Source organism: Pteropus alecto, unplaced genomic scaffold, assembly GCF_000325575.1.
Source record: "Pteropus alecto unplaced genomic scaffold, ASM32557v1 scaffold98, whole genome shotgun sequence".
NCBI lineage: Eukaryota > Metazoa > Chordata > Mammalia > Chiroptera > Pteropodidae > Pteropus > Pteropus alecto.
In genome coordinates, this window is record NW_006443570.1 from 19,743,223 (window position 1) to 19,770,159 (window position 26,937).

Below are 26,937 nucleotides of genomic sequence, written 5' to 3' on the forward strand. Positions count from 1 at the left end.
CGCGCTCTTTACAGCGCGCGCCCCCTCCTCAGTCTCTCTTCCTTTCACTCCCTGCCGCAACCCTGCCATAGCCGGGCTCCCCTCACCGGCTTAGGAAAAGGGCGCACAGCGCAACCAACAGCAAGGCCAACAGCGCGGCGAAGAACAGGGTCATTACAGCCCCGGCCCAGCCCGGCCTGGCTCCAGCCCCCGCCCTGCCGGCATACCCCCCCGCCTGCCACTACGGCTACGTGCTGCGCCGCCGCCGGCCGACCAGCCGCGCGCGCAGAGACAGCACGGGACCAGGAAGCGTTGGCGCGCGTGCGCCCCGCCCCCCGCAGCCCTCCAGCCAACAGCTGTCTCCTTGTCCCGCCCCGCCCGGCGCCGGCGATCCGACAGGGCCGACCCGCTGCAAGCGCGAAGTCTGGGCGTGGCTTCAGACGAAGAATGCCGGGGAGCGGACCTCGCGCGAACTGCCACACACGCCCCGCCCCTGGGCGCACCCTTCCGTTCCCGGAACTGTGGGAATCTACTCCTATCCTTGGCTGCCAGTGGACCTCGTTGGCTCTTTTTGGCCGCGGAACATTCATTCCCGGGATGGTTAGTCTACTTGGCCACTTAGGGCTTGAACCGAGGATATTACGCACCCCTAGGCCCTACGAAGTAGTTTTCCTATCTTACTTAGAGGCCTTGTCTGAAAATCACTGAGGAAACCAAGAGGTTAATTATACGGCCTCAAAAATACCACCTCCTTCCGTCCAGTAAGGAATGAGTGTTTTATTCATTCACTGTTTGAATACTGTTCTAGTCAATTTGTATTGGACTCATGCGGGCAGCACCATTCTAAATTCTTAATTGGAGAAATTGTCAGTGTCTACTGTGCGTAGTGCAATCTGGGATGCCACAAGTAGACGTTTTTCTGGCCCGTCAGCAACAGCTTACCTGGGAAGCAAAATTATTACACAAAATAGAGAATTTGGGTCAACTTTATTTTGCATGTTTCCTTCTTTGTGAAATAAGGGTATTGGACAAAGGTCCCTTCTAACTCTAGCACAGTGATGCTAATCCAGTACAAGCTGAAGAAATTCTGAGGATTTCAAAATAAGTAGCTTACATACCTTTGTTCTCACATCCTAATCTTTATAAACATCCTTCAAAATTTTACAAAAGACTGTCTTTTCCATGCCTTCAGATAATGCACAATTTCACCTTTCACCTGGGTTGCCCAAAGTTGTTTGTACCCCGCCACTGGTTTCCATCTTTCTCTAGTCCTTTCATGAGTCATTTCACATCTCTGAGGCTCCACCACTGTTTCTTTCTAGTTCATATTTACTCTCAAACACTATATTTCCACCATACTTGTAATCTGAAACCTCTCATCAGGGTATGTTCTGTGAGCCTTCAGGGAAGGCCCAACTGTCCCAAAGTTCACCTTAGTACTTGTTTTCGCTAACAGAAAGAAATCAAAAGAGGATTTTTGCTCTTACAAAAAAAATTGCCATACTAATGTAGGTCTTTCACAAAAGTAAAGTGCTGCATAACACAAACTTTCAGAAAACAGGGGATACCTATATCCCCAAATGTTCTACCTTAACTCCCTAAAGCTAAAAGAAGAAAAAAATATAAGCTTCTAAAATAAAAAGGCCTATGAAATGCCAAAAGACATGTGAAAAGATACTCAACTTCACTAGCTATTAGGGAAATGCAAATCAAAACTATGATGGTACCATTTCACACCTGTTAGAATGGCTATCATCAACAGGACCAAGTAATAAGTATTGGAGAGGTTGTGGGCAAAAAGGAACCCTCATACACTGCTGGTGGGAATGCAAATTGGTATAACCAAAAAATTAAGAATTGAATCACCATATGATCCAGCAATCCCTCTCTTGGGTATTTACCCAAAAAATTTGAAAACATTTATCAACAAAGACATATGCACCCCAATGTGAATAACAGCATTATTTACGGAGGCCAGGACATAAAAGCAACCAAAGTGTCCTACAATCGATAACTAGATAAAGATGTGGTACATATATACAATGGATTATTATACTCAGCCATAAGAAAATCCTGCCATTTGCGACAACATGGATGGAGCTTGAAATAATCATACTAAGCAAAGTAAGACAGAAAAAGTTGAAAACCATATGATTTCACCCATTTGGAATATAAAATGGAAAGCAACAATCAAACATGACAAACAGAGACTCATGGACACGGATGGTGGATTAGTGGTTGCCAGAGGGAAGAGGATATGGGGGAAGGTAGATAGGGGTAAAGGGGCCAAATAGTTGGTGAAGAAAGGAAATCTAAATTTGGGTGGTGAACACACATTGTAATATATATACAACATACTGGTGAATTGTACACTTGAAACTTACTTGATTTCATTAACCAATGTGACCTCCATATTTTTCAATTAAATAAATAAAAATAAATAAAAAGGCCTGCTAGTACAAGCAGATGGCAGAAATGGCTGTTCACCACTGTCATGCTCAAAGGACAAACTTTCTGGAATTGACTAGCAAAGGAAAGGAAAGAATGAAGTGAGCATAGGACAAAAGTTTTCTACCCACCTTTTCAGAGAAAGATATCACATTTGTCCAAAAAGAGTAGTTATCTTCCAAGAGCTAAACACAATTGTAGTGCAGTTAAAAAAAAAAAAAAAAAAATGTGCCAGACACTGCTGGATTCCCATTCTCAAATTACTTACTAGCTTTAAGAATTTGGGCAGTATTGGTAAAACTAGTTATCTATCCCACATCTGTGAAGATTAAATGATTTAAGATCTGCACTATGGTGCCTAGTAATTAGTGAATAAATGTAGGTTCCTTTTTCTATTCCTACCCCTTTCTCTCAACTGCAGAAACAGATCAAGTAAAACATTTCATTGGCTATTTATTAAGCTGTATTTTTTGAGAGTCTTTAGCCGTAATTAGTAAAGATGGGAGAGAAGTGAAAGCAAAGAGAGAAAAAAATTGGATGCAAGTAAGGCTGTCGAAATGACCCACACTAAAGGTTCCCAGCATCTCAAAAGAATGATAGCAATGACTCTCAGGACTCAAGGATTAATCAGACCTTGAACTAGCACATCAAATAAATGACAACATAGTGACTAACAATTTTTTTTTTTTTTTTATCATTTTGGAGAAAGAAAGCAGGGAAAACGTCATACATATTAATAATCCATGATGCCAAGCTTCTGAAGAGCAAAAATTTTCTAGCTAGGAGGGATGTCTTCCTCAGTTTCTGTCTCATCAATATGAATAAAAAGCTTCTACTCCTTCACCAACAAGTCTTGTATCAGAAAGAACTGACCCAAGTCTGGGAAAACAACCAATTCAAGTGTGACAGGCTGAAGCTTCCAAACACAGCCACTGTCTTCTGTCATGCATCTTCATCTCAGTGGTGACACGGCCAATGCCCAGGGAACCTGTGGCAGGGATCCCAGGCCGAAGCAGCAGCAGATGTCTATGAACACTGTGTGGTGACAGTAGCTTACAGCCTCTAGACTCATAGCTCAGCATGGTGAGCTTCTGCCTTCAACAACTCACTGGGCTTCATGAAGATGCCTTCCATGGCTTTCCAATAGTTGTTCTGGCTTGGCTGGGCCATGCCATGTACCTCTTTTTGCCCACTGATAGGTCGACCATATTGTTCTCCTGTAACAGACAGCAGAACCTCGGTGGAAGAATGCTTGAAACGCACCTCACCATCCCTCACCCAGTAGGGCCCATTACAGAGCACTGTCCAGTCATCAAGATAGTCGCCTTCACCTTCTTCACCAAAAGCACTCACTTCCTGGAAGACAAAGATGGTAGCAATATTAGCATGGCTGACACATAGGCTTGGAAAGGGGAGGGAGGTGATGGGAAGCAAAATAAAACCACCCAAAAGAAAAATGAGAGGCCGAGTATTGTTTAAAAATAATTAAATAATTTAAACTGGAAAAAAGATAAAAAGATATAAAATCAGTTGCCTTCAGATTATGGTCCAAACACTTGTTTTGCAAGTAACCCTTTATTTGCCTAATATTTTCTATTATAGTCTTAAAATACTTTATAACTCTTATTTGACTTTAAACACTCCAGCCTCATTCCCTTAACTAGATTTTAAGTGACCTGGTGAGAAACACAAGTTGGAAAGGAGATGGGCTCTGGACACAAGCAGACCTTGACTCTCGACTCTATCCTTTCCTATGTAACTCCTTTGAGCCTTCATTTTTTCCTCTATAAAATGATGACATATCACCTTACTGAAAAACTATGAGAATTAAATAAAATAAAACATATTAATTGAGCAAGTTCTAGCAGATTATATCTTCCACTCCTCTTCTTCTCCCATTCCCCTTAAGGCCAAATATTCAGAGTTCCTATCATAATAAAAAGTTACTGATTATTTCAGAAATACATAATGTAATTACACAATAGCTATATAATTTTAAATGATAAAAACAGTCATTTGAAAACAGTATGCAAGACTAAAGGCAAAAGAAATGGCACAAAATTAACAATTCTACTACTATATTAGTATACTAGAATTGAACAAGGAAGTAAACAGATGACAGTGGAGCCAGGTATCTCACTGCTAGAGTGGGATTTACAAATAAGCAAAGGGAGGAGGCTAGACAATCTCTGTGGTAATGGACTAGAGTTGGAGATATTACTAAAACTCATGTTTAACTTAATATAGATACATACAGTTACACATATAAACATTTATAGATACGTATATATTTGTTTACATACATATTTCATTCTTCTGTCAGATGAGAGGGCCTAAAAGAAACAACACCCCAGGAGCAACAAGCTCATGTAGGGCCCAGATCTTGGTTTCCAATACCACTTTCCAATAAAAGAAAGCAGGGCTCCTTGGAAAATAGTTGCTTCTAGGACTGGGGCAAGAAATACACAAGATGAACCTGGAATATCTTTTAGTGCCAGAAAGTAAGGAAGTGTTAAAACATACCAACACACAAATACACTGATAGCACTATGTCAAATGGAGAAGGGGAGACAACTGAAAGAGCTCCCAAGAGCAGAAGTTGGAACAATTTGAGTAACTAAATAAAGACAGTGGTACTAAATTATAACTCAAAGTATAAAATAAACATCCATGAGTCCATACTGATATAAAAGATTGAATAAATAAATAGAGAAGAGATAAATCTCCCATACAGAAGAATTCCAAATAAATCATGTAGTACTCTATCTTCAAGGAGGGGGAGCATAATTTTCCATTTTTTCAGTATGGGCTGTGCAAAGTGACTTCTTTCCAAAGCACAGTATGGAAAGGACAAAAATGTAGAGAATAACTTTACCTGAGAAACCTGACAAACACTACTTCAGCCAACTAATCAGTATCAATAGTCATAAATTATGTAGATAGTATGTATCCTTGGTACAATTGATGAAAATGGTCCTTTATCTCTGTGATCTTCCTCCCAAAAATCTTTATAAATCTGGTCTAATCATGGAAAAAAAAATCAAATTCCAACAGAGGAGCACCCTATAATATATCTGACCAGCAATCCTCAAAAATGTCAAGGTCATCAAAAACAAGAAGAATCTGAGAACTGTCACAGCCAAAAGGAGCTTAAGGAGACATGACAACTAAATATAATGTGGTATTCTGGAGAGAATCCCGGAACAGAAAAAGGACAGTAGGTAAAAACTAAAGAAATTGGGATAATTTAAAGACTTTAGTTGATAATAATGTATCAATATTGCTTTATGAACTATAGCAAATTTACCATACTAATATAAGATGTTAATAGGGAAAACAATGTGCAGAGTGGGAGGGAAGAAGTCATTAAGGGATCCCACACCCTCCAAAAGTTCAAAAAGTGGCTCATTACCTAATTCATTTTCCTAATGGGGTCAATTGGCATCATTGAAAAACAGAATAATTTTTATTCCAAGTTTGGAAAACATTGGGTTTCTTTATTGTAACTTATGCTACAATAAGTTACAATATCAGGGTAACTTATGCTATGCTAACGTACACCTATTCTGTCTTTCCTCCTCATTTCTTCATTTGATGTAGATGTAAAGCCTCCATTTTGACCAGAAACAATTTTTTTCACTTATGAGTCAGAGCCAATTCTCCAGGTCTGCACAAAAGAGAACATCTACACCTGGAAAAGAAAGAGCTAAGAACCATGATTTCAAACAACTCATCTGAGTAAAAGCACAGAGCAGTAATGATCCACGGGATGCCAACTCACCTGGTTTCCAGAAAGAGGTGAGGTGAAATGGTGACTATGGAGGTTTCGGCCAGTGTTGACATGTGTCAACCGGATGGGCTGGCCACATCTGACAGGGGTTCCCCTCTCACACACTGTGGCTGTCTTCCCCCGTATCCTCCAGTAACTATTGCTGTCATCCACAGAGGTTACACCTGTCACTGACTGCTGCCCACTGCCTGCAATAGAAAAAAAAAAGTGTGAGTTCAACCAGACCTCCCTCTTTCCTCTGGCCAATATTGTGCCCCATGACATAAAAGAGGCTTGGAGGAGTGAGGATGAAACCCTATACTTGGTATTTTTTTTTCTTCTACAACATTAAAATATATATGAGAAATACTAAATATATTTACATAGTATTAGTTATTGTATGAAGTTATATTTAAGAGTGTACCATATCAGAAAATTCCATGAATTTGCATCGAAAGGGCACTAAATAAATGACCACACATGTTTTTTTGAAGCACAGGCAGCATGTACTTGTATCTGTTAGCCTGGACAACATCGAGTATATGTCAGATGTCTAATCACATAATTTTAACATGTTCAGTAATATTTATTCAATGTTTACTATGTATTATAATAAAAAAAATCACATTACGCAATTAAAATGAGACCAGTTTTTGCTGTCATCTTTAATACAAGCAGCCATTACAGCTCCTGAATTTCTCTAAGTGATGTACCAATATATTATAGAAGTATTCTTAAGTCATTTAAATTTGGTTAATACTGCCTAAAGTGGTATAATTCTGCAAGGTAAAAAGTACTGGGTTAAATATGTAGCTACAGACTTAAAAAAAGTAATTGCTAGCTACCTAATGTGTACTAAGCACTTATGAGGCATCAGACACTAACCCAAGCCTTTTGCCTGAATAATCTCATTTAATACATGCATCTATTCTCTGAGGTGCGTATTAGAAAGCAGTGTTAGAATGGCTGAATAGTATGCTCAAGGTCACTCAATTCCAAGAGACTGTGCTGGGATTTGAATCAGGGTGGCCTGACTCTATTACTCACATTTTTAACCACTCTACCACACGGCCTCTCACAAAGCTTTCTTTTTTTAAATAGATTTTTGAGTTTTACTGAAATCTTACATGAACAAGAAATTGGAACAAATTGTCATAGCTTTGACATTTAAGCCAAATAAATTTTGTAGGGCAGATTTCAAAAAGTGTGAAGTTATAACAATTTTAAAACACAGTTAACCTAGTTCTAGAAAGGTAAGACATATAATCATAGGTTATTTTCAATGTAAGAAAACTTAAATTTGTTTGCTTTAATTTCTTAAAACTACTAAGACAAAGCACTAGCTTGTATTTTTATTTACAGCATCCTCCATACTCCTATGTAATCTATCTCAAATCCAAAAAACGAAACTGTCCAAAACCAAAGGTTCTGCAAAATCATGATTTAACAGTGTGCTCAGCTTGTTTTGAAGTTAAAATGAAGCCTGAAACAATGAAAGTATTGTAACCCCCAGAATAAGGGAACTCTGCAAGCCCAGTAATGTCCAAGAGCATTTATGAAAAGAAGAAAAAAAACAAAAAGACTTGAGGATATATACAATAGCCATGATTTCTTCAGCCCAATACAAATGGCAGCAAATTGCTACTTAAAGATGAAACAGTTAAGCCAATTCTTTTTTGAAGAATGTAAATCTAGAGCCAATTGTATCTTGCCAATATCATTTCAAGCCCTCCCTTGTCTATTTTCACTGTTGCCCATAAGTATCCTGAAAAAAATTCCTGGTTGTCATTATTGTAACCATAGTTACCAGAATAGTCACCACCTTGCTGAAGTGGCTGCTGAGCGATGGGTTGGGAACCCCAGTTCTGTTGGTTGTTGGTCTGACAGCACTTGGAATCAAGAGAAAGGCAGATGGTCTGGTTGTACCCATCTGCCTTTCTCTTGCCTCCAACACTGCCCCCATGACTGACCTGAGCTCCGCTGGAACGACAGCCTCTCGTTGTGCAGGACCCCTCTGCTACTCCTAGAGCCTCTTCGTGCCCCCGCTCTGTGAATAGCCACCTCTACCTCTTGGAGGTGGTGCTCCCTACCCCCTTGGTGATGGTAGAGCACCTCATCCTCCTTTCGTCCTCCCCTTCCTCTTACTGCATAGCCATCATCATAGCCGTAGTAGAGATCGTCATAGCCTTCATGATAGTTGTGATAATCATAATCATAGTAATCGTCATAGCAATCTTCATTGCCATAGTATTCGGGAGCATAGCTATATGCACCTCTCCCTCAACCATGACCCCGACTTCAAATTGGAGGTGGCATGCGAGGAGGAGGGTGATAGTAATAATCTTTATACACAGTGCTTCTGGAGGTCCTGTCTAGCAGCTTGGCTCTTTTCCTTTTGTCTGGTGGCTTGGCTAAGACTATTTCTTCCTCTTCTATTTCTTTGCCATTCCTTTCATCCATGGCCTTAACAGCTGCTCCTCTGTCTTCAAAATGAACAAATGTATAATCTTCCAACTTCTTTATTCTTTCAAGTTTTCCAAATTCAGAAAGCGACTTTTCCAGTATTTCTTCTGTCATTGTAGTAGGCAAGTTTCTCACAGCACAAATAAAGCTTTCACCTTAGCCATAACTTTTAGATACGGCTCTTCCACAGGGTCAGCCCATTCAACTGTAACTACATTTCCCCATATTTTTACTTTTCTACTCATCAGGCAGTACCTGGCTTGTGCTGCTGACTTGTGATCCTCATATTCAAGGAAGCAGAACTTCCTTTTCTTCTTTTTGTCATTGGGCTGATTATAGAGAATAACATCCACCAAACCCTCTGTGACTTTACTGAATTCTTCCAGAATGTTTTCTTTAGTCTTCAGAAATGATCCAACAAAAAGCCTGTTGTTTGCCACAGAAATGCACACTCCAAGATGTTTACCAGGGTGAATTTTGTAGGTGTCACACAGTTTAACAGCTTCCTGTGCAGCTTCCTTTCCACAGGTGATAAATGCATACTCTCTGTTCTGACCAGGCAATGAATACATCATAAAATGTAGATCCCAAATGGGACCAGTCTTTTCAAAAAGGGGCACCAACTCACCCTCATATATATCTCTTAGTATTTTACCCACAAAGACTGTTGTCAACTAGCTCCTCTGTTTTTTCGTCATTTCTCTTGGAAGAACGTAATTTCTGCTGCCCTCCCATAAGATGATTCTGTTCTAATTCCAGGTTGCATGCCAGAATACAAACTGTCTGGTGGGGAGAACCACCACACTTCCACTATCTTGTGGTTACATCCAGAGTATAACCAGTCCTCTAGAGCAAGGCCTCGATCTTTGCTTCATCAGGTCCCTTTGTTCTGAACAAGTCACTTTCCTTGAACTGTTGTAGTATAGACAGAGCTCCTTCTTCATTAAATTCTCTGAGAGCATTAATTGCTCTTTCATCAGGATCGACATAAGCTACCAATATGGGGCAAAGCAGGAGCCGACAGCCTGACCTTGAGAATCGGTGAGAGGCGTTTTGAAAATGACTAGAAATGGTGTGGGTGCCACCCCCTACCCCTCCTCATGGACAGAAACACGATCCCCCCACCTGACCCCCGCAAAGCTCTCTTTCGTCAAGTTCCCCCAAATAGACCACTCTCTCATATAAATGCCAGGGATATTATTTTCCATAGGCCTCATTCACTACACAATTCTTTGAAGGCACTCCATATCTCCCAGACACTTTCCTCAGGTCATCTTACCTATTCCTCCTACTTTTGCCTTCAGTCCATTGGCCCCACCTGACCACAGCCTTTTAATGATACTTCCTTTTTACCACTTAACACATTATGTCATGTACCACAGTTATGTGAATGAATGTAGATAAACTACCAGTTCTATTGCTTCTTTCTCTCAGCTCATAACAGTTTTTTACATCTCAAAATAAAAAAAAAAAAAAACCAAACCAAACCTTCCTCCTTACTTTTGGTTACTGCCTTACAGTTCTCTTGGCCCTCACTGCCATGCTTCACTAAATCATGGTCTAATACTTTCTGTCTCCTACTTTTTCATTCTCTATTAAACCCTCCATTTCCCCTCTCACCCTTAAACCTTGAGATTACCCAGAGTTCTATCCCTGGCCCTTACCCATTTTTAAATACTTCTTGGGAGTCAAGACAAAAGCATTTATAAATGCTTTAACAAGTTTTTCAAGTGATTCAAACTGACACAAGGTTGAGAACCACAGATCATCCTGGGCAATCTCATTTACTCTACCACATCTTCAACTACCACCTGTTCAATGATGTTGAACAGATGCTCCTCGACTTACAGTTAATACACCTAACCTACCAAAAACCATAGCTTAACCTAGCTGGTTTCTACTGAATGCGTATTGTTTTTTCAGCATCATAAAGTCTAAAAACTTTAAGTCAGGGACCGTCTGTACTTACCTCTGTTATCTCAGGCTCAGCACAGATCTCTCTTCTGAGCTCCAGACTGAATCTGGTTCTCAAATCTGGCTACCCATCAAGTGCACCTGAAGAACCTTTTAAACCTACAGATTCCTACTGGCGGGACTCTTTCCACCCACATTCTGATTTGGTAGATCCAAAGTAGGAAACTAGATCAAATTCAAAAGTAATAAGCGAGACACATAGTAGGTATTCGCTGAATGGTTGCTAGGGTTATTAAGACATCCCAACAATGATAACTCAGTTCCTTTCTCAGTCTAACTGGTCAGACAGGTTTTGAGAATCCTGAACCACAGACTAGTAGAGAGAACTCCTTCCTCTCAGCTATTAGCATTATCAGTCATCCAAGATAGAAATCCAGTGGTCATCTTAGATGCCTCTTACATCTTAATTTTCTCTCTTTTTGTCTTCTTGTAACTTGCTGACTGACCACCACATCATCTGTATCCAGAACAATATCAGGCACATAGGAGCTCATTAATCTATACTGAATGGACCCATAAATAATTGCTGAATTATAAATAAACCCACATACTAAACATTTTAATTTCATACGATAAAAAATTCTCAAAAGTTTCCTCTCCAATTCCAGAGTGTTTTAGTTTAAATTCTTTACAAGAAGGGTAAGTTTTGAGTAAAAAGAGGCTACAGGAAAAGAGTTGAAGAGCAAGTGTAAGAAGTAAAAGAGCTAAAACAGAGGGTCGTATTAAAAAGAGTGAGCTCTTGGAGTTCAAGCCTTCAGAGATAACAGCACTTTAATTTTCTACATGTCTGTCTCTCACACACTAAGCAGTGCCAGCCGGTAGTAGCTGAAAGCAGGCTTTGAATTTGGACAGATTTGGGTGGAATCCCGTCTGTTATTCACCAGCTGCAAGGCTTTGGCATGCGACTTATTCCTTCATCTGTAAAATGAGGATAGCAATAGTCTCTACCTAGTAAGAATGTTATAAATCTAAAAAAGTATGTATGTAATGCATGTACCTGGCACGTAGCTGACCAGTTAGAAGCTGGTATTAAGATGCCTTAGAACAACTCAATTCTCCGACTCCCCACCTCCAGATCTCAAGAACCTCCCAGGGGCTTCCCTAACCTTCCCAGACCACGCCCCTCTGATTTTCTCTAGGCCCCGCCCCCTCCGGAGTCTATCCGGTCTACTCAGCCCACCTGATCCCGGTTAGCAGTACCTGACCCATAGCGCACGTCGTGAGAGTGCAGTCGCACGTTATGGCGCGTATTGAGTAGCTTCACCACAGAACCACATGTAACGACAGCCAGATTGGACGCTCCCACAGCACTCCACAAACCCCCGAATAACAGTAGCGATACCACAGCCATCCTGGCTGTGCAGCGAAGCCCCTAATCTTCGAAGAAAACTCTGCCCCTTCCCGGAACCGGAAGCTGCAGGCGGAACCACACAGAGGAGGAAATGAAAAAGCCCTAGTCTGGTCTGTATGGTTTCTTTGGGTAGAGCGACCTTAGGAACCCAGTAGGCCTAGTTGCTGCCGATCTGCTCGCTCCGTTCCGGGCTCTGTTCTGACAGCTACCTTCCTGAACCACTTCTGCCAGTTTTCGCGGCCCCTGGGCGAAGTCCCAATAGCCGAGTGGAAGAAGGTAGCAAGAAATGGCCCTCCCACTCCCAGTGACAGAGAGCCGGAAGTGACGTAGCACGTTGACGCAGCAGCAGCGGCGGCGGTGGCGGCGGAGGGGCCGTGCGGTGGGTCCGTACTATCCTTTCCCAGTCTCGGTTCGACGACTCCATTTTCCTCGGTGGGGGCTTAGCGCACCGGAGAAGCGGCGGGCTTCAGGTAGGTAAAGTTCGGACTGAAAAGTGCGCTCCGCGAATGGGTCAAGTGGGGAATCAGGCTCCTAGGGCCTGTTCCCGTAAGGGAAGAGGCTTTGGAGAGTCGTATGCGGGAAGAAGGGGAGCTCCTGGCCTTACCCGCTCTATGAAGGAGAAGGAGGAGGAAAGTAGGATAGTTGCTCAGAGTCTCAAGGCTTTTCCGAACCCTGTGCCACCCGGAATCCGTGAATTGGGCGGCCTGTTGTATCAACAGGCATCCTGTGGTCCTGTCCTTCTGTCGCAGCTTCTGAAAACTGGGCCACGCGAATGGATTGGAAATGGAAGGGACCTGGGGCTTCTGAGTCAGGATCAGGTGATTGAGTTGTTTGTTCTGGAGATGTGCTACCTATGGACCTTTCAGCAGCTCGGCCATGAGGCTAGAGGGCTATGCCAAATTCCATTATTTTTTTCCCATTGTTGTATAATAAAATTAGAACTTTTTGTAGATGGCCGCATCCACAAACGCCTACCACAAACATCAGAATGGGCTATTAAGTCAAAACTTTATTTCCTTTCAGTTTCTGTCTTTCTCTCTAGGCACTCCGTTGAACCAGTTCATTTCTCTTGTTTGTTGCAAGAACTGATCCTTATTTTTCTTTAAGAGGAGGCCTAAGCTCTCCAAAATGTGGCCATGGAAATTCACTGTCATATTAAATAGTAAGGGAATATTAACACCGCTGGTAACAATGAATTTGGAAGGTATAAACACTTTGAAATCAGTTAACTGCTTCCGGGCGGGGAAGGATTAGTTCCACTGTTTATCTGAAAGTTACCGGTTTTTAAATCTTCGTTGTATTAATTACAAAAGTATGGTTGCTTCCCCATCAGCTCTGAATTAGAGATCTTTTTCCATAACTGTGTCCTTTTAGCCAATACAAGTCCATTCTTATTCAGTTGGTTTATCTGGCTTCTAGATTACATTAGCATAGTATTGTTATTCCCTAAGAGGTTTAAACCTCATCAAGAGATTAATCACATCAGGAAGTGCTGCTGTCTAGAGAGAGAGGCTCAGCCACATTTTACAGTTCTCCCTCAGTAGACTTTCACAAGTAAGGAAGCCTACCTACCCTGTATGGTGGAAACGTATGGTCTTTGGAGGCAAATAAATTTGCCCTTGCTTCTTGGTCTCAGTAATGGCACCACAATCAGAATTCAGTGTATAATCCTTGGATTTTTCCTCTCGATTGTTCCCCAATAAAATCAGTCACCAGATCCTACCTCTGTATAAAAATCTCTTCTTGTCAACATACAAATTATGTTCTGGTATCCTTCTCATCCGCCTCCCAACTGCCATCTTACTTTTTAACTTCCCTTCATACGCCCATTTCTACATGTGTCAACTTTCTCGGCTTTTATTCATTCTTCAGCCTACACCAGTCTGGTTTCTCTTCTGACTACTCCATAGAAAGTGCTCTTATCAAGGTCACCAGTCACTTCTGTATTTCCAAATCCCATGGATCCTTTGTTTTCATCTTCCTCAGTGTCTGGAATATTCAACACAGTCTACTTCTTTCTTGAAACCTTTTCTTGGCTTCGTTTGACACTTCACTATGGATTTTCTCCATTTCTCTGGCTGCTCCTCAGTCTCTTTGCTAGCTGCTTTTGCTCTCTGCTTAGTCTATAAGTGTTAGATTTTCTTTATAGTTTAATCCTGGGTTCTCTGCATACTTCCTTTATGTGGTTCAATCTGGTGGCTTTAATTACCATCTGAAAGCTGGCAACTCCCAAATTTAAATCTCTAGCCTAGCCCTCTCCTGTGTTCAAGAATCGTGCACAGAATGCCTGTGTAATAGCTGCATTTATTTAGATGCCTCTTAGATATCCAAAACCTAACAAAAAAATTTTTGGTTTTCCTGTTTTTCCAAACCTGGTCTTCCTTATCTCACTGAGTAGTACTCATCCACATGATTACAAAAGCCAGACCTCGGAGAATCGTCTTGGATCCTTCTCCCTCAGTGTCCCCATCCCCAAGTCTTTTAGTAAGTTCTGTCACTTCTACTTCCAAAATATATTTCAAATCTGTCTTCTTTTCTTTTCCACCTTCATTGCTACCACCCTGTTCCAAGCCACTATCATCTTTTGCCTGGGCTACCACAGTGGTATCCTTAGTTTTCCCTGCTCCCACCCAAATGCCCATCTGGTCTGTTTTCTACATAGCAGGATCAGGTCAGGTCAGGTCATGTCATTTCCCTGTTTAAAACTTTCCAGTGGCTTTCCTCGGACTTCATAGCCCCACTTAAGCAAGCCCCTCCCTCTCACATTCATCATTCTCTAGTCACACTGGCTTTAGGACATCTACTATATGCCAAGTTCTTCCTCACCTTTTCTACAAGGAACCTCTTCACCTGGCTTTGCATACCACATCCTACCCATTCTTGATAGCTCAACCTAAACTCACCCTCTCAGAGGTGAGGGTGTTTGCTTCCTAGCACTTGTAACAAGGTCTGTATTACTTGTTTGTGGAATACAGGTATCCTAGAGGTATACAGGTATCTTGTACATGCCTGGCATGTAGTAGGCACTTAATAAATAAGTATTTGTTGAATTAGTAAGTAAATTAAGTCAGTTCTCTGTTTAAAATCCTGCAGGGGCTTTCCAACACCTTTCAAATAGAGTCCAAAATCTTAACTTATCATACCAAGATCTTTGTGACTTCACTTTCAACTCATGAACTCTTCTTTCTCGCCCCAGTCAAACTAGCCTTCACCGTTCCTGTCACAAGGCATCCTGGGCCTGGTGCTGGGAGCGCTCTTCTCCAACACCACCACTCCTCTAACCACCTCCAAAAGAGCCAGCTCCTCCACTTAGCTAATTCCTCCTCACTCTTAAAGTCTTTATTTAAAGTCACTTCCTCAAAGCCAGGATAGAGTCCTCTATTACAGGCTCTCATGGTACCTTTGTCATCGATTCTTCAAAGTCCAGTGTACTTCTAGATCAGGGGTCATGAAACTAAGGCTCCTAGGCCAACTTAGGTGATTCCCATTCATTACATGTTATCAGTGTCTGCTTATGTGCTACAGTGGCAGTTCTGACCCTCTGTAGTTTGCCAACCCCTGTGCTAGAGCAGGAACGACTCCATATGTTCCCTAGCATGTGTGGTATAAGGCTCAGTAACTGTTCCTCCTTTTGTTGCAGGGATTCTGAATCTGGTTACATATTTCAGTTGTTTCTGCTCTTTTGCCCTTTCCTTATTCCCCAGAGAAAGAAGTAGGGGTAACTAATATTTTTAAGTTACTTACGTTAGCTGTTATTAACAATAATGCTTTTTATACCCTGATAGTGAAAAGATTCTAAAATTGTTGTTTCTCATAAATGTGATGTGTATGCATGTTAAAATGATTATAGGTAAAATTAGCCTCTTCTGTATTTTAACATCTTGACCTGCTATGATTAGGATTTTTCATAACAAAGAATTCTGAATCCCAGAATTAAAAGAACTTGTCCTAAGTGGACTCTGCATACTTTTATTTATTAAACTTTTACATTTTGGGATTCCAAGTTGTATAGTCACTCATGAACACCTTTGGAAATGTCCTAGGCCCTTGCTCATTAAATACAGAATGTCTTGTAGTTTAAACTTCACACCAGACTTCTGGGGCTATTCCCCAGACCAAGACCACTAGGCCCTTTCAAACTCAGCCTTTGCTCATGTTTCCTTTTATCAAACTACCTTAACTCCTCTTGACTCAGGCATCACCTTTTCTGAGATATTCTCTGACCTCCCTTTTCATATTGCTCTCATAATCCTGGTGTATAACTATCATATAACATTTATTATACTTTATTTACAAGTTTATAAGTTTTTTGACATAGATTGTGAACTTCAGGGTAAAAAGCATAAATTAACTAATTTTTAGATACTGAATCCTAGCACAGAGCTTGACCCTTTAAAAAAGCAACACTAAATGTTAATTGAAGCTGCCAGTGGAGGGAATTAACAGACATCTCCTTTTGCTCTGGTCTCCTTTTAATTGCCTCCTACGTTATCTTGTTCCACGGGAGGGACTGCTGAGGGCCTCCCCTGTGACAGTGTGATCCCAGCTCCATTCCTCTTCCAGAGAATGTCATGGTAACTGCCAGCCTCTCCCTTTGAGCCACATCTTGTACTGCAGCTGTGCTTCTGCCTGGAGAAACCTTCCTTCACCACCCCACTCGGCTTGTTGACCTATTTCAGCAGCAAATTTAACTTACAGTCTGAATATGGGGAAAATTCAAGAGCATAAGTACGAGATACAAAAATCCAAACTACATCAGGCTCATCTCAGATATATATATAGTAATAAGTAGTGTTTTTGTTCTGGAATAGTTGCTGCTCGCCTACCTCAGCCTGCAGTGCTGCTGCAGCACCCCCTGTACATCTAGCTCCTGCAAGTTGAAGCAAGTCAAGATTGCTTCTGGCACACCTCTTTTAGCTGGAAGTCTTGGCTGTGAGCTAGATTGGAGGCATTCCCCAGCTATAGCACAGCATGTACTTTATTGCTAACCTAGGGAATGGGAGGAAAACTACATGCAGCACAGAGTACCAGCTGCCCCCGGGACAGAAGAAAGCTGTTATTTTCATCAGGTAAGCTGTCTGTTTCTCTCTGTTAAGTAGGCTGTAGGGCATCTGGTCTGCAGGAGCTGGCATTTAATGTGAAAATGCTGAAGCCTTACATGGCTGAATTTGTGGGTCTGATAGCCTAATTAAAGCAGGCAAGCTATGTGAGGGCTGCTGTAACCAAATCTATTTTTAATGACTCAGTTCAGGGCTGAGGGGGAGCAATGTCAAAATTAAAATTAGAGCACTAGATTTAAATGGCAAAATTTTAGATACTCACTTTTGGCAGTATTCAAGCTGAATGACCTTAAGGATACAGATAATGGGGGAAAGGGGGCATCAATCTAACCCCAAGGCTTTCTATATTGCCACCCTGAGGGGCCTATACAATTGGTATAATATAGTGACTCTCAAACTTTTTGAGCTTAAGACTCCTTTATACTCTTAAAAATAATTTAAGACTCTAAAGACATTTTGTTTATGTGAGCTAAATCTATTGATATTTATGAGATTTATATGTGTATATATATTGATGTTTATTGGATTAGAAATTAAAACTGATTCATATTCATTTTGAATAATAATCCCACTACAAAAACATAATCGTTTAGGAGTATACAAGTATATCATCAAATCAACACATTCACCTTAAATTTATGCAGTGTTATATATCAATTATATCTCATTAAAGCTGGTAAGAAAATAAGCCCACTATATTTTAACATAAATAATACTTTTTGTGAAAAAACAACTATAAATGAAAAACAACTATAATCATCAAAACAAAAAATGTAGTCAGAAGAGCGTTGTTTTACTTCTTTGCTTGCTTGTAAATCTTTTTGTCTGCCTTAGTAGAATACAGCTGAATTCTCATAACTGCTTCTGCAAGTCTGTTGTGGTACTACATGTTAATTAAGCTCCAGAAAACTCCACTGTACACTCCTGAGGAGGGTGTGGTCCCTAGATCACACTGAGAACTACTGATCTAGTAGAAACAACTGTGACTTTAGAGTCAGATTGACCTTAACTCAGATCTCAGCACTTGCAGTTGTGTCACTTTAAACAAGTGACTTCATCTCAGTCTGTCCTCTGTTGAATGGAGAGAGAAGTGTGTGTGCTGTAACTCATAGGACAGTATAGGGATTAAATAGATATTAAGTCTGGAACTTGGTAGGTGTGTGATAAATATTATTTCTCAGGGCACTCTTTTTTAGTTGCTTAAGGCAGTAGTCCTCAACCTTTTTGGCACCAGAGACTGGTCCTCCTATGAGAATCTAATGTCTGACCTGAGGTGGAGCTGAGGCTGTGATGCTAGCGCTGGGGAGCGACTGCAAATACAGATAAAGCTTCACTCACTCATCTGCCAGTCACCTCCTACTGTGTGGCCTGGTTCCTAACAGGTCACAGATCCGTACCAGTCCATGGACCAGGGGTTGGGGACCCTGTCTTAAAGTACTCAGGAAAGGCCTGTATTAGTTTTACTTGGTTTTATGTGAGTATTGTAGATTTATTTTAATCCTGGGCCTGTTCTATATATATGTCATAATACATAAAATTATGTTATGGCCCTTATTTTCACATCTCTCTCCTACTAGACGTCCACTCCTTGAGAATAATCTTGTTTCCCTTCAAATCCCTAGCTCCTAGCAGAGTGTTTATACATGGTAGGCATTCATTAAGGTTTGAAAAGAATGGCATCTGAAACCTCAGCCTAAAACTGAACATAAGAGCATATCATTGTCCCTCCTTTTCCACCAGAACTCAGTGCCTTCAGTTTTATTTCCTTGAGCTCAGTTAATCTTAAATTAATTAGTTACAGTATCAGTTGATCAATAAGGGTAATTTTCTGAAGAATTAGCACCACAGAACTACATACAGCTTTTTAAGACTCCTGCTAGAGCTCAGACCATTTCAGGTATTCCTCTTCCCCCGCTTCCCATTGCCAGCTTCCACTGGGAAGATGACAACAATATGAAAAAGTAAATATTTAACAAGTAAGGAGCAGTTCATATTTTGTGCAGAGCACCTAGAAAGATACAGCTTATCTGGTAAAGAATCACTAAGTATCTTGTAATGCTTCTCATATTGCCACTTAAGTTTTCAGGTTTTTTATTAGCCCTTCAATTGGATATGGCCTCTAATTTCCATAAACTTATAATCTAAGTGGGGAAAATAGTCATGCACAGTGAACCATTATAGGACAGAATGACGAGTCATACTGAGTTACTCAGCAGCTAGCTTCAGGATTCTAGAATGGATACTCGATGTTATGATTTGTATTTGAAGTCCTACCCAAGGCCCAGGAAGCTCCATGTTCTGGTTCCGGCATTCTCCATTGCATTTCCAGGCTTTGGATAAATCTGAAAACAGAGAAATTGAAGACAAAATTGAGATTGGTTGGTACAGAATTACAGAATACTAAGGAAAATTAGGCCCAGGATTCAAATTCAAACTTAGTTAACATTTACAGAAACAGTAAACTATGTTCTTTCCCTTGGGTCATATAATATTCTCAACTATCCTGCAAGGTAGATAGTGCTATTGCCGTTTTCCAGATGAAGAAATTGATATTCACACACATTCAGTCATTTGGTTAAGTTTACATATCTGATAGATGATGGGACCAGGATTTGATCTTGAACCTTAATTTCAGCAATCTTTGTATTTATGTTGCTTTTATTTTGTAGGTCATACAAGCCTCTTTCAAGGTGGTGGTTTGCTTTATTTATTTTGTTTTACTATCCAAGTAAATGGTAAAAATAGAGTTATGGTTTTAATATTTCTAAAGAGGCCCCTTCTCCAGTAAAATTCTCCCAACCAGTACTCACACAGGTGGGCTCAAGTTCATAAAATGTTTGATTTGTTGAAAAGAATTTTCCTTTTGTCTCTGCCAATAGCCAGGCATAGTGTATATAAAAGTGCTTGTCATTAAGTTGGCACTTACTATTTCTCAAACTTCTTGATGATCAAGTCGTATAATCTCACTACAACCATATCCCTATCTATGCGATTATCTCTACAATAATTTCTTTCCTCATCTGCCCATTCCTGCCCCCAAATGATGAGATAAAACTCTTCGGGGAAGCAAGACAGTGTATGTATATATATATATATATAAAGAAGTCCAGTATAATCATCTTTTTAAAGGTACATGTGAGAGGAGCAACCTTGGAAGGAATGAAAAATGGAAGAGATGGAGCCATCTGATTCTTACTCTCTCCTCCCCAGGTGGACATGATTGAGTGGGCAGAGCAGTGGCACATGGCAAAAAGCATGCTTGTGGAAAGGTTTTAGGACCCTCTGTAAAATCATGTGTCTGATTTTTTTTAATCACCATCTCCCTTCCTTCCCTGGTCGTCTTCAGGTGGGCCGTGAGAAGCTGCAGCAATGTCTGATTTTGTGGAAAGCGAGGCTGAAGAATCAGAGGAAGAGTACAATGATGAAGGCGAGGTGGTACCCCGGGTCACCAAAAAATTTGTGGAAGAGGAGGATGATGGTGAGGAGGCCCCAGCCTCAAGCTTATTCTCACTGTTGCTAAGCTTTTGATAGTTGCTCAGGCTAAGCACAGAAGTTATCACACATGAGGTACCAGCTTGAGAATTTTCAGCCATAGAAAATATTTACTGAGCATCTGTCCACTATATGCCAGGCACTGTGCCTGGAACTAAGAATACAAAATAAAGATCCAGCTGTTACGGAATTTACTTTAGTGGGACAGACAGTAAACCATAAATACGTATGTAATGTCTCCCTCTTTTAGAGACATGGCAGTGTTGGTATTTATTCCTTTTTTTTTTTTTTTTTTTTAAGCGAAGCAACCTTTGGTTGTCCTCACAGATTGCAAGGACCTTGTCAGCTTACAATCCCTTATTTTTTTATTTTTTATGCCTATGGCACCTGGTCTTCCTAGGTGGTCTCCCTTCCAAGTATAACCAGGCCCAACCCTACTTAGCTTCCAAGATCAGACAGGATCAGGCTTGTTCAGTGTAGCATGGCTGTAGACAGTGTTGGTATTTATGTACCTAGTTTTCTATTTCTCTGGCCAAACCAAACCATTAGGGTCATCAGCAGAATAAAACCATGAAATGGCTGTGAAATCAGAAAGGGAAATGTAAGTGTTATCAAAAGACTTATGGATGAAAGAAGGAATGGAGCTGCTGAGTTTATAAACAGAGAGAAATGAAGGTTATTGGTGGCTGTAAAGCCTCAAGTGATGATTTTAAAGAGCCAAACGTCTTGCCTAAAGACAGATGGCGAATATATGAAAGAGATAGTTCTTTCCAGATGCTTCTGCTCTAAGTCAATAGTCATGTTTTTGCATCTTTAGATGAAGCAGAAGAGTAAACATGGCACCTAGGTCATTAAGTTCAGAGCAGATAAAGAATCAGAGTTAAGCAAGTGGCCTGGCCCCACTCCCAGCCTGTTTCCCAAACTCCATGCCTTAAACATGCATATTTTCCAGATGAGGAGGAGGAGGAGGAAAACCTAGATGATCAGGATGAGCAAGGCAACCTGAAAGGCTTTATCAATGATGATGATGATGAAGATGAAGGGGAGGAGGATGAAGGTAGTGACTCTGGTGATTCAGAAGATGATGTTGGTCACAAAAAGAGGAAACGCAGTGAGTAATAGTCTCTCCTCAAGTCAGATGAGGCTGGGGTGGAATTTGCAGTGGAGAAGGGGCCTCCCCATCACCATGGGTAACACTTTGTTTTTTCCAGCATCTTTTGATGACCGCTTGGAAGATGATGATTTTGACCTCATTGAGGAGAATTTAGGTGTCAAAGTCAAAAGAGGGGTAAGTGTCATTCTTTTTCTATTTCCCGGGATATGAAAGAGAAAGCCCTTGAAATTCAACGACTCCTGGAGAGGGAGGCACATCTAGACAGTTTGGGGGACGTCAGAGAAGAGAAAGTTGCTCAGTATCATTGTGCTGGGGAGCCCTAGATTTACATCCCTGATCCGTTAGAAAAAGGCTTGTCAGCATTTCTAGAGTGGGCTTTGGAGTTGAAAGTGTATCACTTAATGTGTTCTCTCTCATCTCCCTTGGTCAGCGTAACTGGTGGGAAAATGGAAGTGAGACTAGAGAGCAGGCATCCTTACACTAGTCCCCTAAGACCCAGATAAAGCAAGTTTTCTCATCCCTAGCAAAAATACCGACGTGTCAAAAAAATGTCAGATGATGAGGATGACGATGAGGAGGAATATGGCAAGGAGGAACATGAAAAAGAGGCCATTGCAGAGGAAATCTTCCAGGATGGGGAAGGGGAAGAGGGGCAGGAGGCCGTGGAGGCCCCCATGGCTCCTCCAGAGGAGGAAGAGGAAGATGATGAAGAGTCAGGTATGTGGCATCAGGCAGAGAAGCTGGTGTTTGGGTGAGTGTTGGGATTTCCTAGCTCCTAGGAATAAGATGGGAAACCATTCTTCAGCTGTCAGCCCCCAGCATTTGACACAAAGAAGTTACTTTTGGGGAGCCTCCTTACTCTTCACTGGCCACTCACATCATAGGATCTAAATTCATTTAGTCCGGGCTCTCCTCTGCTTCTGAGCACTAACTCCTCCCTTCCCCACCCAGACATTGACGACTTCATTGTGGATGATGATGGACAGCCTCTAAAAAAACCTAAGTGGCGGAAAAAGCTTCCGGGATACACAGATGCGTGAGTGGGGTCTGGTATGAGGTGGTAATAGCATCTGAGTGAACCTAGGCAGGAAGGAGGTCACAAGCCTTTGCCAAAAATGGGACATTGCCAGCTCTCAGCCATTTTGCTTCCCTGTCTCAAATAACTTTTGCTAGGCAGTGATTTCATACTGCTCCTAGAAACCCTGAGAGCTCTGTGTTCCAGGGCCACTATGAGATCGAGCAAGGCTCCAGCCTCCCTCTTCAACTGTAGCTCCATGTTTATTCTTTTATATATTGGCCTTTAAATATAATTTTGTTGGAAGAAGGCTTTGCTATAAGGGAATACTATAATGCCTTAGCAAAAGACAGATCCACTGAGCAGAATGTGGACCCATCTGCTCTGTTGCTATTTGATCTATATCACTAGCATGTGCCAAAGATCGGCTTTTTAGCCTCCATAAGTAATAGTTTCTCCAGCAGTATCCCCCAGCTAAGCCTTTATTCCACAGTGAATATGGTTTTTTGAATTAACTTTTCTCTTAACCTACTTAGTTCCCTTGGGGCAAGTAAATGATCTGTGCAGGGTCTACATTTCTTTCTTCTCTCCAGAACCTGGGCTAACTCTTCTTGCTCTCGCCCACAGGGCCCTGCAAGAAGCTCAGGAAATTTTTGGTGTAGACTTTGACTATGACGAATTTGAAAAATATAATGAGTATGATGAAGAACTAGAGGAAGAGTATGAGTATGAGGACGATGAGGCTGAGGGTGAGATTCGAGTGCGCCCCAAGAAGACCACAAAGAAACGTGTGAGCCGCAGGAGCATCTTTGAGATGTATGAGCCCAGCGAGCTGGAAAGCAGTCACCTCACAGATCAGGACAATGATATTCGAGCCACTGACCTGCCTGAGAGGTTCCAGGTAAGAAACCACCAGCCTCTGTCCTGCTGATCTGTCATCACCTGTCCTGAGCGTCCTTGCTGAAGGGGTCGTAGCTGAAAAACAATCTAGTAACAGTCCGATAGAGAATGGTATCTAGAGAGTCAGACTTGAACCCCATCTGACTGGGGGATACAAGGAGTCCAGCTCTTAGAGGAGGGAAGATAGACTGTCGTGCTGCTTATGGTTCTTCAAATAGCACTCTTTTTTTAGTAAAATAGGATGTGTCTATTTCTTGCCAGGATGATACTCTTCCAAGCACTGAAAATGTGTGCCTGCAGAGCACACATTTTTGTCCAGAAATGGTGCATTTTTCCTAAATGGGATGTGAGATAAAGTCATTCTCACTCTGTTGTCTTATCCCTTGCAGCTCCGCTCCATCCCAGTCAAGGGGGCTGAAGATGATGAACTAGAGGAAGAAGCTGACTGGATCTACAGGAATGCTTTTGCCACCCCAACCATTTCTCTTCAGGTACCCCCAAAATGATCCTTATGTTTGACATGAATCAGAAGTCAAGGAGCTGCTCCTCCTTTGCCCCAAACATCTATGTGCCTAGTATAGAACTCTGTGTGTACATGTGTGTGTTTTTGTTGTTTTTGGTTTTTTTTGTTTTTTTAAGATTTCATCTGAGGGGGTCATCCCGTGACCTGAAACAGTTTCATGTGCGGTAAGACAAAGCAAGTAACAGTGTTGCTGTTTCTTTCTTTTTTCTTCCAATTATAGGAAAGCTGTGATTACCTAGACCGAGGGCAGCCAACCAGCAGCTTCAGTCGAAAAGGGCCCAGCACAATTCAGAAGATCAAAGAGGCCCTGGGCTTCATGAGAAATCAGCATTTTGAGGTAGCACCTCAAGCTCTAGTGGCTCATTTCTAGTGGTTAGAAATTCAGCTAGGTGATGAAGAGAATGGTACCTACCTAAGTCAGGTGGGTAGCCCCTTCTCTTATCCTCAGCAGTGGTCCCTTGATTCAAGAAGTATGAGTATTAAAGGAGTCTTTAGTAATCAAGAGAACCCTGTCTGCAGCATTTTCTTCTGTGGCGGGGAGTGCGTGCCCTGGATGAGCCTCTGAGGGAGGCCAAGTTTCCAAACCGATGAATTTCCCGGAGCTATTTATCCCTTTAGCAAAGAGGATTCATACAGATCTTTCCTCTCTGGTTGACTGCAGTCTCCTTGCCACACTCTAGGTGCCTTTTATTGCCTTCTACCGAAAGGAGTATGTGGAGCCTGAGTTGCACATCAATGACCTATGGAGGGTGTGGCAGTGGGATGAAAAGGTAATATGGATCCAGCCCCCCAAGGGGTTGAGGGCTGGATTGGACACCACTACTGCCCGGGCCCAAGCTTTCTTGGCAGCCCAAAATCTCCAGTCTTGTTAAGCCTCCCCTAGGTCTCCTGGTAAGGAACAGAGTAGCCTTGAGTCTGCAAGGCTGAACACCAGCCCTTACTCCTGCCCTATTTTGTCCTAGTGGACCCAGCTGAGGATCCGCAAGGAGAACCTAACACGTCTGTTTGAGAAGATGCAGGCTTACCAGTACGAGCAGATTTCTGCTGATCCTGACAAACCTCTTGCTGATGGCATCCGGGCTCTGGACACCACAGACATGGAGAGGTAGTATGTGCAGGATTTATTCCATGACAAGAAGCCCTCAGATCAAAGGCAGGCCCCCAGGAGCAGCATAACCTTACAAAATTCTCAGCACAGGGCCCATCCCATACAAATTCAGTTTGTCAACACATCAAAAGTGACTTTTCTGACAGGCAAATTTATATTATTCATATTGGTATAAAAGGTTAAAAGGAGCAGATATTCATGTTTACTGATTTATATATCCCATGTATATAAAGCTGCACGGGAAACCAATTTATAATCAGAAAGCAGTTTGGTGAGCCTGGAATCAGTGGGTTATGGAAAGGAATCATGATTTTAGTGGCCAGCCTCATGAAGCTAGGGAAATGGGACAAAGACTGTCTCAGGCACTCTGAACTTTGTAGAGATATGTTGCTTCATCTTTCCCTTTTTGTTTTCACTTTTAATAATCAACTACCATTTGTTTGACATATACCTCCTTTCAGATGCCTTGGTTGCAGTTAAGTCATGATCTGGGACCACTGTGTGTCTGTAATTGGGGAATGTAGGCACTTATCCTAGTTAGGACCTTGCCTCACAGGCATTGGACCTCTTGTAGCAGAACTGGGGTACACCCTCCTTTGGTGACAATGGAGGTTTTATGTTCCTTCTCTCCAGGCTTAAGGATGTACAGTCCATGGATGAGCTGAAAGACGTCTACAGCCATTTTCTGCTTTATTATGGTCGTGACATTCCCAAGATGCAAAATGCTGCTAAGGCCAACCGCAAGAAGCTAAAGCGTGTAAGGGAAGAGGGAGATGAGGAAGGTGAGTGCTGGAAAAGAAAACCCAGGAGGCTTAATGACGGCATGGCATCTCCAAGGATGCCCTGGCTGAGTGCCTTTTAGGGCTTCTGTACTTGTGTCAGGTCCTTGAGAATAACTAGAAACTAGACCACTAACTTGTGTTTTCCTCTCAGGTGAAGGTGAGGAGGCAGAAGATGAGGAGCAAAGGGGGCCAGAGCTCAAGCAGGCTTCCCGCCGAGACATGTACACCATCTGTCAGAGCGCTGGCTTAGGTAAAAGCTAGCTGCTTTCAGGCCTGGGCATGGCAGACTTGAGCAAGGGAAGTTCCCTGATAGTCACTTGTGGGTAGGAAGAGGACTTAAAGGACATTTGAGTGAATCACCAATCCAATTATGCACACTTGCTCCCGTGACCCACACCCACCCCACAGTAATGGTCTAGCCTCTTCCTAAATTCCCAAAGGGATGGGAAACTCATATGATCAGAGGGAGGCAGTCTGTCCTATCTCTGGGAATTTATTAAACCGTAGCTTCCACCTTAGTTCTGAACCCAGGAGTCACATAGAAATTTCTGTTTCTTCTGCTTTATAACAAACCATCAGGTGTTTAAAATCATTTTCATTTTTCTTTATAAGACATCCTTGTGCTGCTCATTCATGACTCTTTGAAAGTCTAGTGTTGAGAATTGCTGCTCTAGACTCTAAGAGCCAAGAGACTAGTTGTTGCCTTACCTTTCACTCTGTTGTTTGCTTCAGATGGCCTGGCCAAAAAGTTTGGGCTTACTCCTGAGCAATTTGGGGAAAACCTCCGGGACAGCTACCAGCGGCACGAGACAGAGCAGTTTCCTGCAGAGCCCTTGGAACTGGCCAAGGATTATGTTTGCAGGTAGGCGTATAGCAGGTTACTGGCAGGAGGAGGGGCCTGAGAGCAAAGACAGTCACATTCTAAGCTCCCCCATTTTCCCCACAGTCAGTTCCCTACA

The 26,937-nt window shown here is 41.9% G+C and overlaps 3 protein-coding genes and 1 pseudogene across 3 annotated transcripts in view; 1 reads left to right on the forward strand and 3 right to left on the reverse strand.

The window, feature by feature from the left end:
• Positions 1 to 261, reverse strand: part of KIAA0100 (KIAA0100 ortholog) — a 24,364-nt gene extending 24,103 nt beyond the window's left edge. The window contains exon 1 of the mRNA XM_025041620.1: positions 87 to 261. Coding sequence (XP_024897388.1) covers positions 87 to 154 — 68 coding nt within the window. The 5' untranslated portion in view covers positions 155 to 261. The remainder of the gene's footprint in view (positions 1 to 86) is intronic.
• A 2,602-nt stretch (positions 262 to 2,863) lies between these two features.
• On the reverse strand, positions 2,864 to 12,117 carry SDF2 (stromal cell derived factor 2). The gene is made up of 3 exons (XM_006925007.3): positions 11,834 to 12,117; positions 6,209 to 6,405; positions 2,864 to 3,783 (listed from the first exon to the last, which is right to left on the reverse strand). Exons 1-3 carry the CDS (start codon positions 11,982 to 11,984, stop codon positions 3,496 to 3,498), a joined length of 636 nt encoding a protein of 211 aa, XP_006925069.1. The 5' UTR covers positions 11,985 to 12,117; the 3' UTR covers positions 2,864 to 3,495.
• Positions 6,412 to 10,201, reverse strand: LOC112473126 (annotated as a pseudogene).
• Positions 12,118 to 12,120: 3 nt separating the features above from the next.
• The window catches only part of SUPT6H (SPT6 homolog, histone chaperone), a 30,451-nt gene continuing 15,634 nt past the window's right edge, over positions 12,121 to 26,937 (forward strand). Inside the window, exons 1-15 of the mRNA XM_015599167.2 lie at positions 12,121 to 12,454; positions 20,391 to 20,522; positions 21,489 to 21,647; positions 21,748 to 21,824; positions 22,175 to 22,367; positions 22,602 to 22,686; positions 23,293 to 23,566; positions 23,955 to 24,056; positions 24,309 to 24,425; positions 24,769 to 24,858; positions 25,051 to 25,193; positions 25,830 to 25,978; positions 26,130 to 26,228; positions 26,711 to 26,840; positions 26,925 to 26,937. Of these exons, the coding sequence (XP_015454653.1) occupies positions 20,414 to 20,522; positions 21,489 to 21,647; positions 21,748 to 21,824; positions 22,175 to 22,367; positions 22,602 to 22,686; positions 23,293 to 23,566; positions 23,955 to 24,056; positions 24,309 to 24,425; positions 24,769 to 24,858; positions 25,051 to 25,193; positions 25,830 to 25,978; positions 26,130 to 26,228; positions 26,711 to 26,840; positions 26,925 to 26,937 (1,740 nt within the window). The 5' untranslated portion in view covers positions 12,121 to 12,454; positions 20,391 to 20,413. The remainder of the gene's footprint in view (positions 12,455 to 20,390; positions 20,523 to 21,488; positions 21,648 to 21,747; positions 21,825 to 22,174; positions 22,368 to 22,601; positions 22,687 to 23,292; positions 23,567 to 23,954; positions 24,057 to 24,308; positions 24,426 to 24,768; positions 24,859 to 25,050; positions 25,194 to 25,829; positions 25,979 to 26,129; positions 26,229 to 26,710; positions 26,841 to 26,924) is intronic.

Bases quoted from the DNA above. Each gene is read 5' to 3' on its own strand.
- SDF2 (XM_006925007.3), bottom strand. From the start codon at position 11,984: ATGGCTGTGGTATCGCTACTGTTATTCGGGGGTTTGTGGAGTGCTGTG. The intron at 6,406-11,833 runs GTACTGCTAACC...TTTCTATTGCAG, and splicing joins CGACGTGCGCTATGGGTCAG to GCAGTGGGCAGCAGTCAGTG. The intron at 3,784-6,208 runs GTGAGTTGGCAT...TTTGTCTTCCAG, and splicing joins CACCTCTTTCTGGAAACCAG to GAAGTGAGTGCTTTTGGTGA.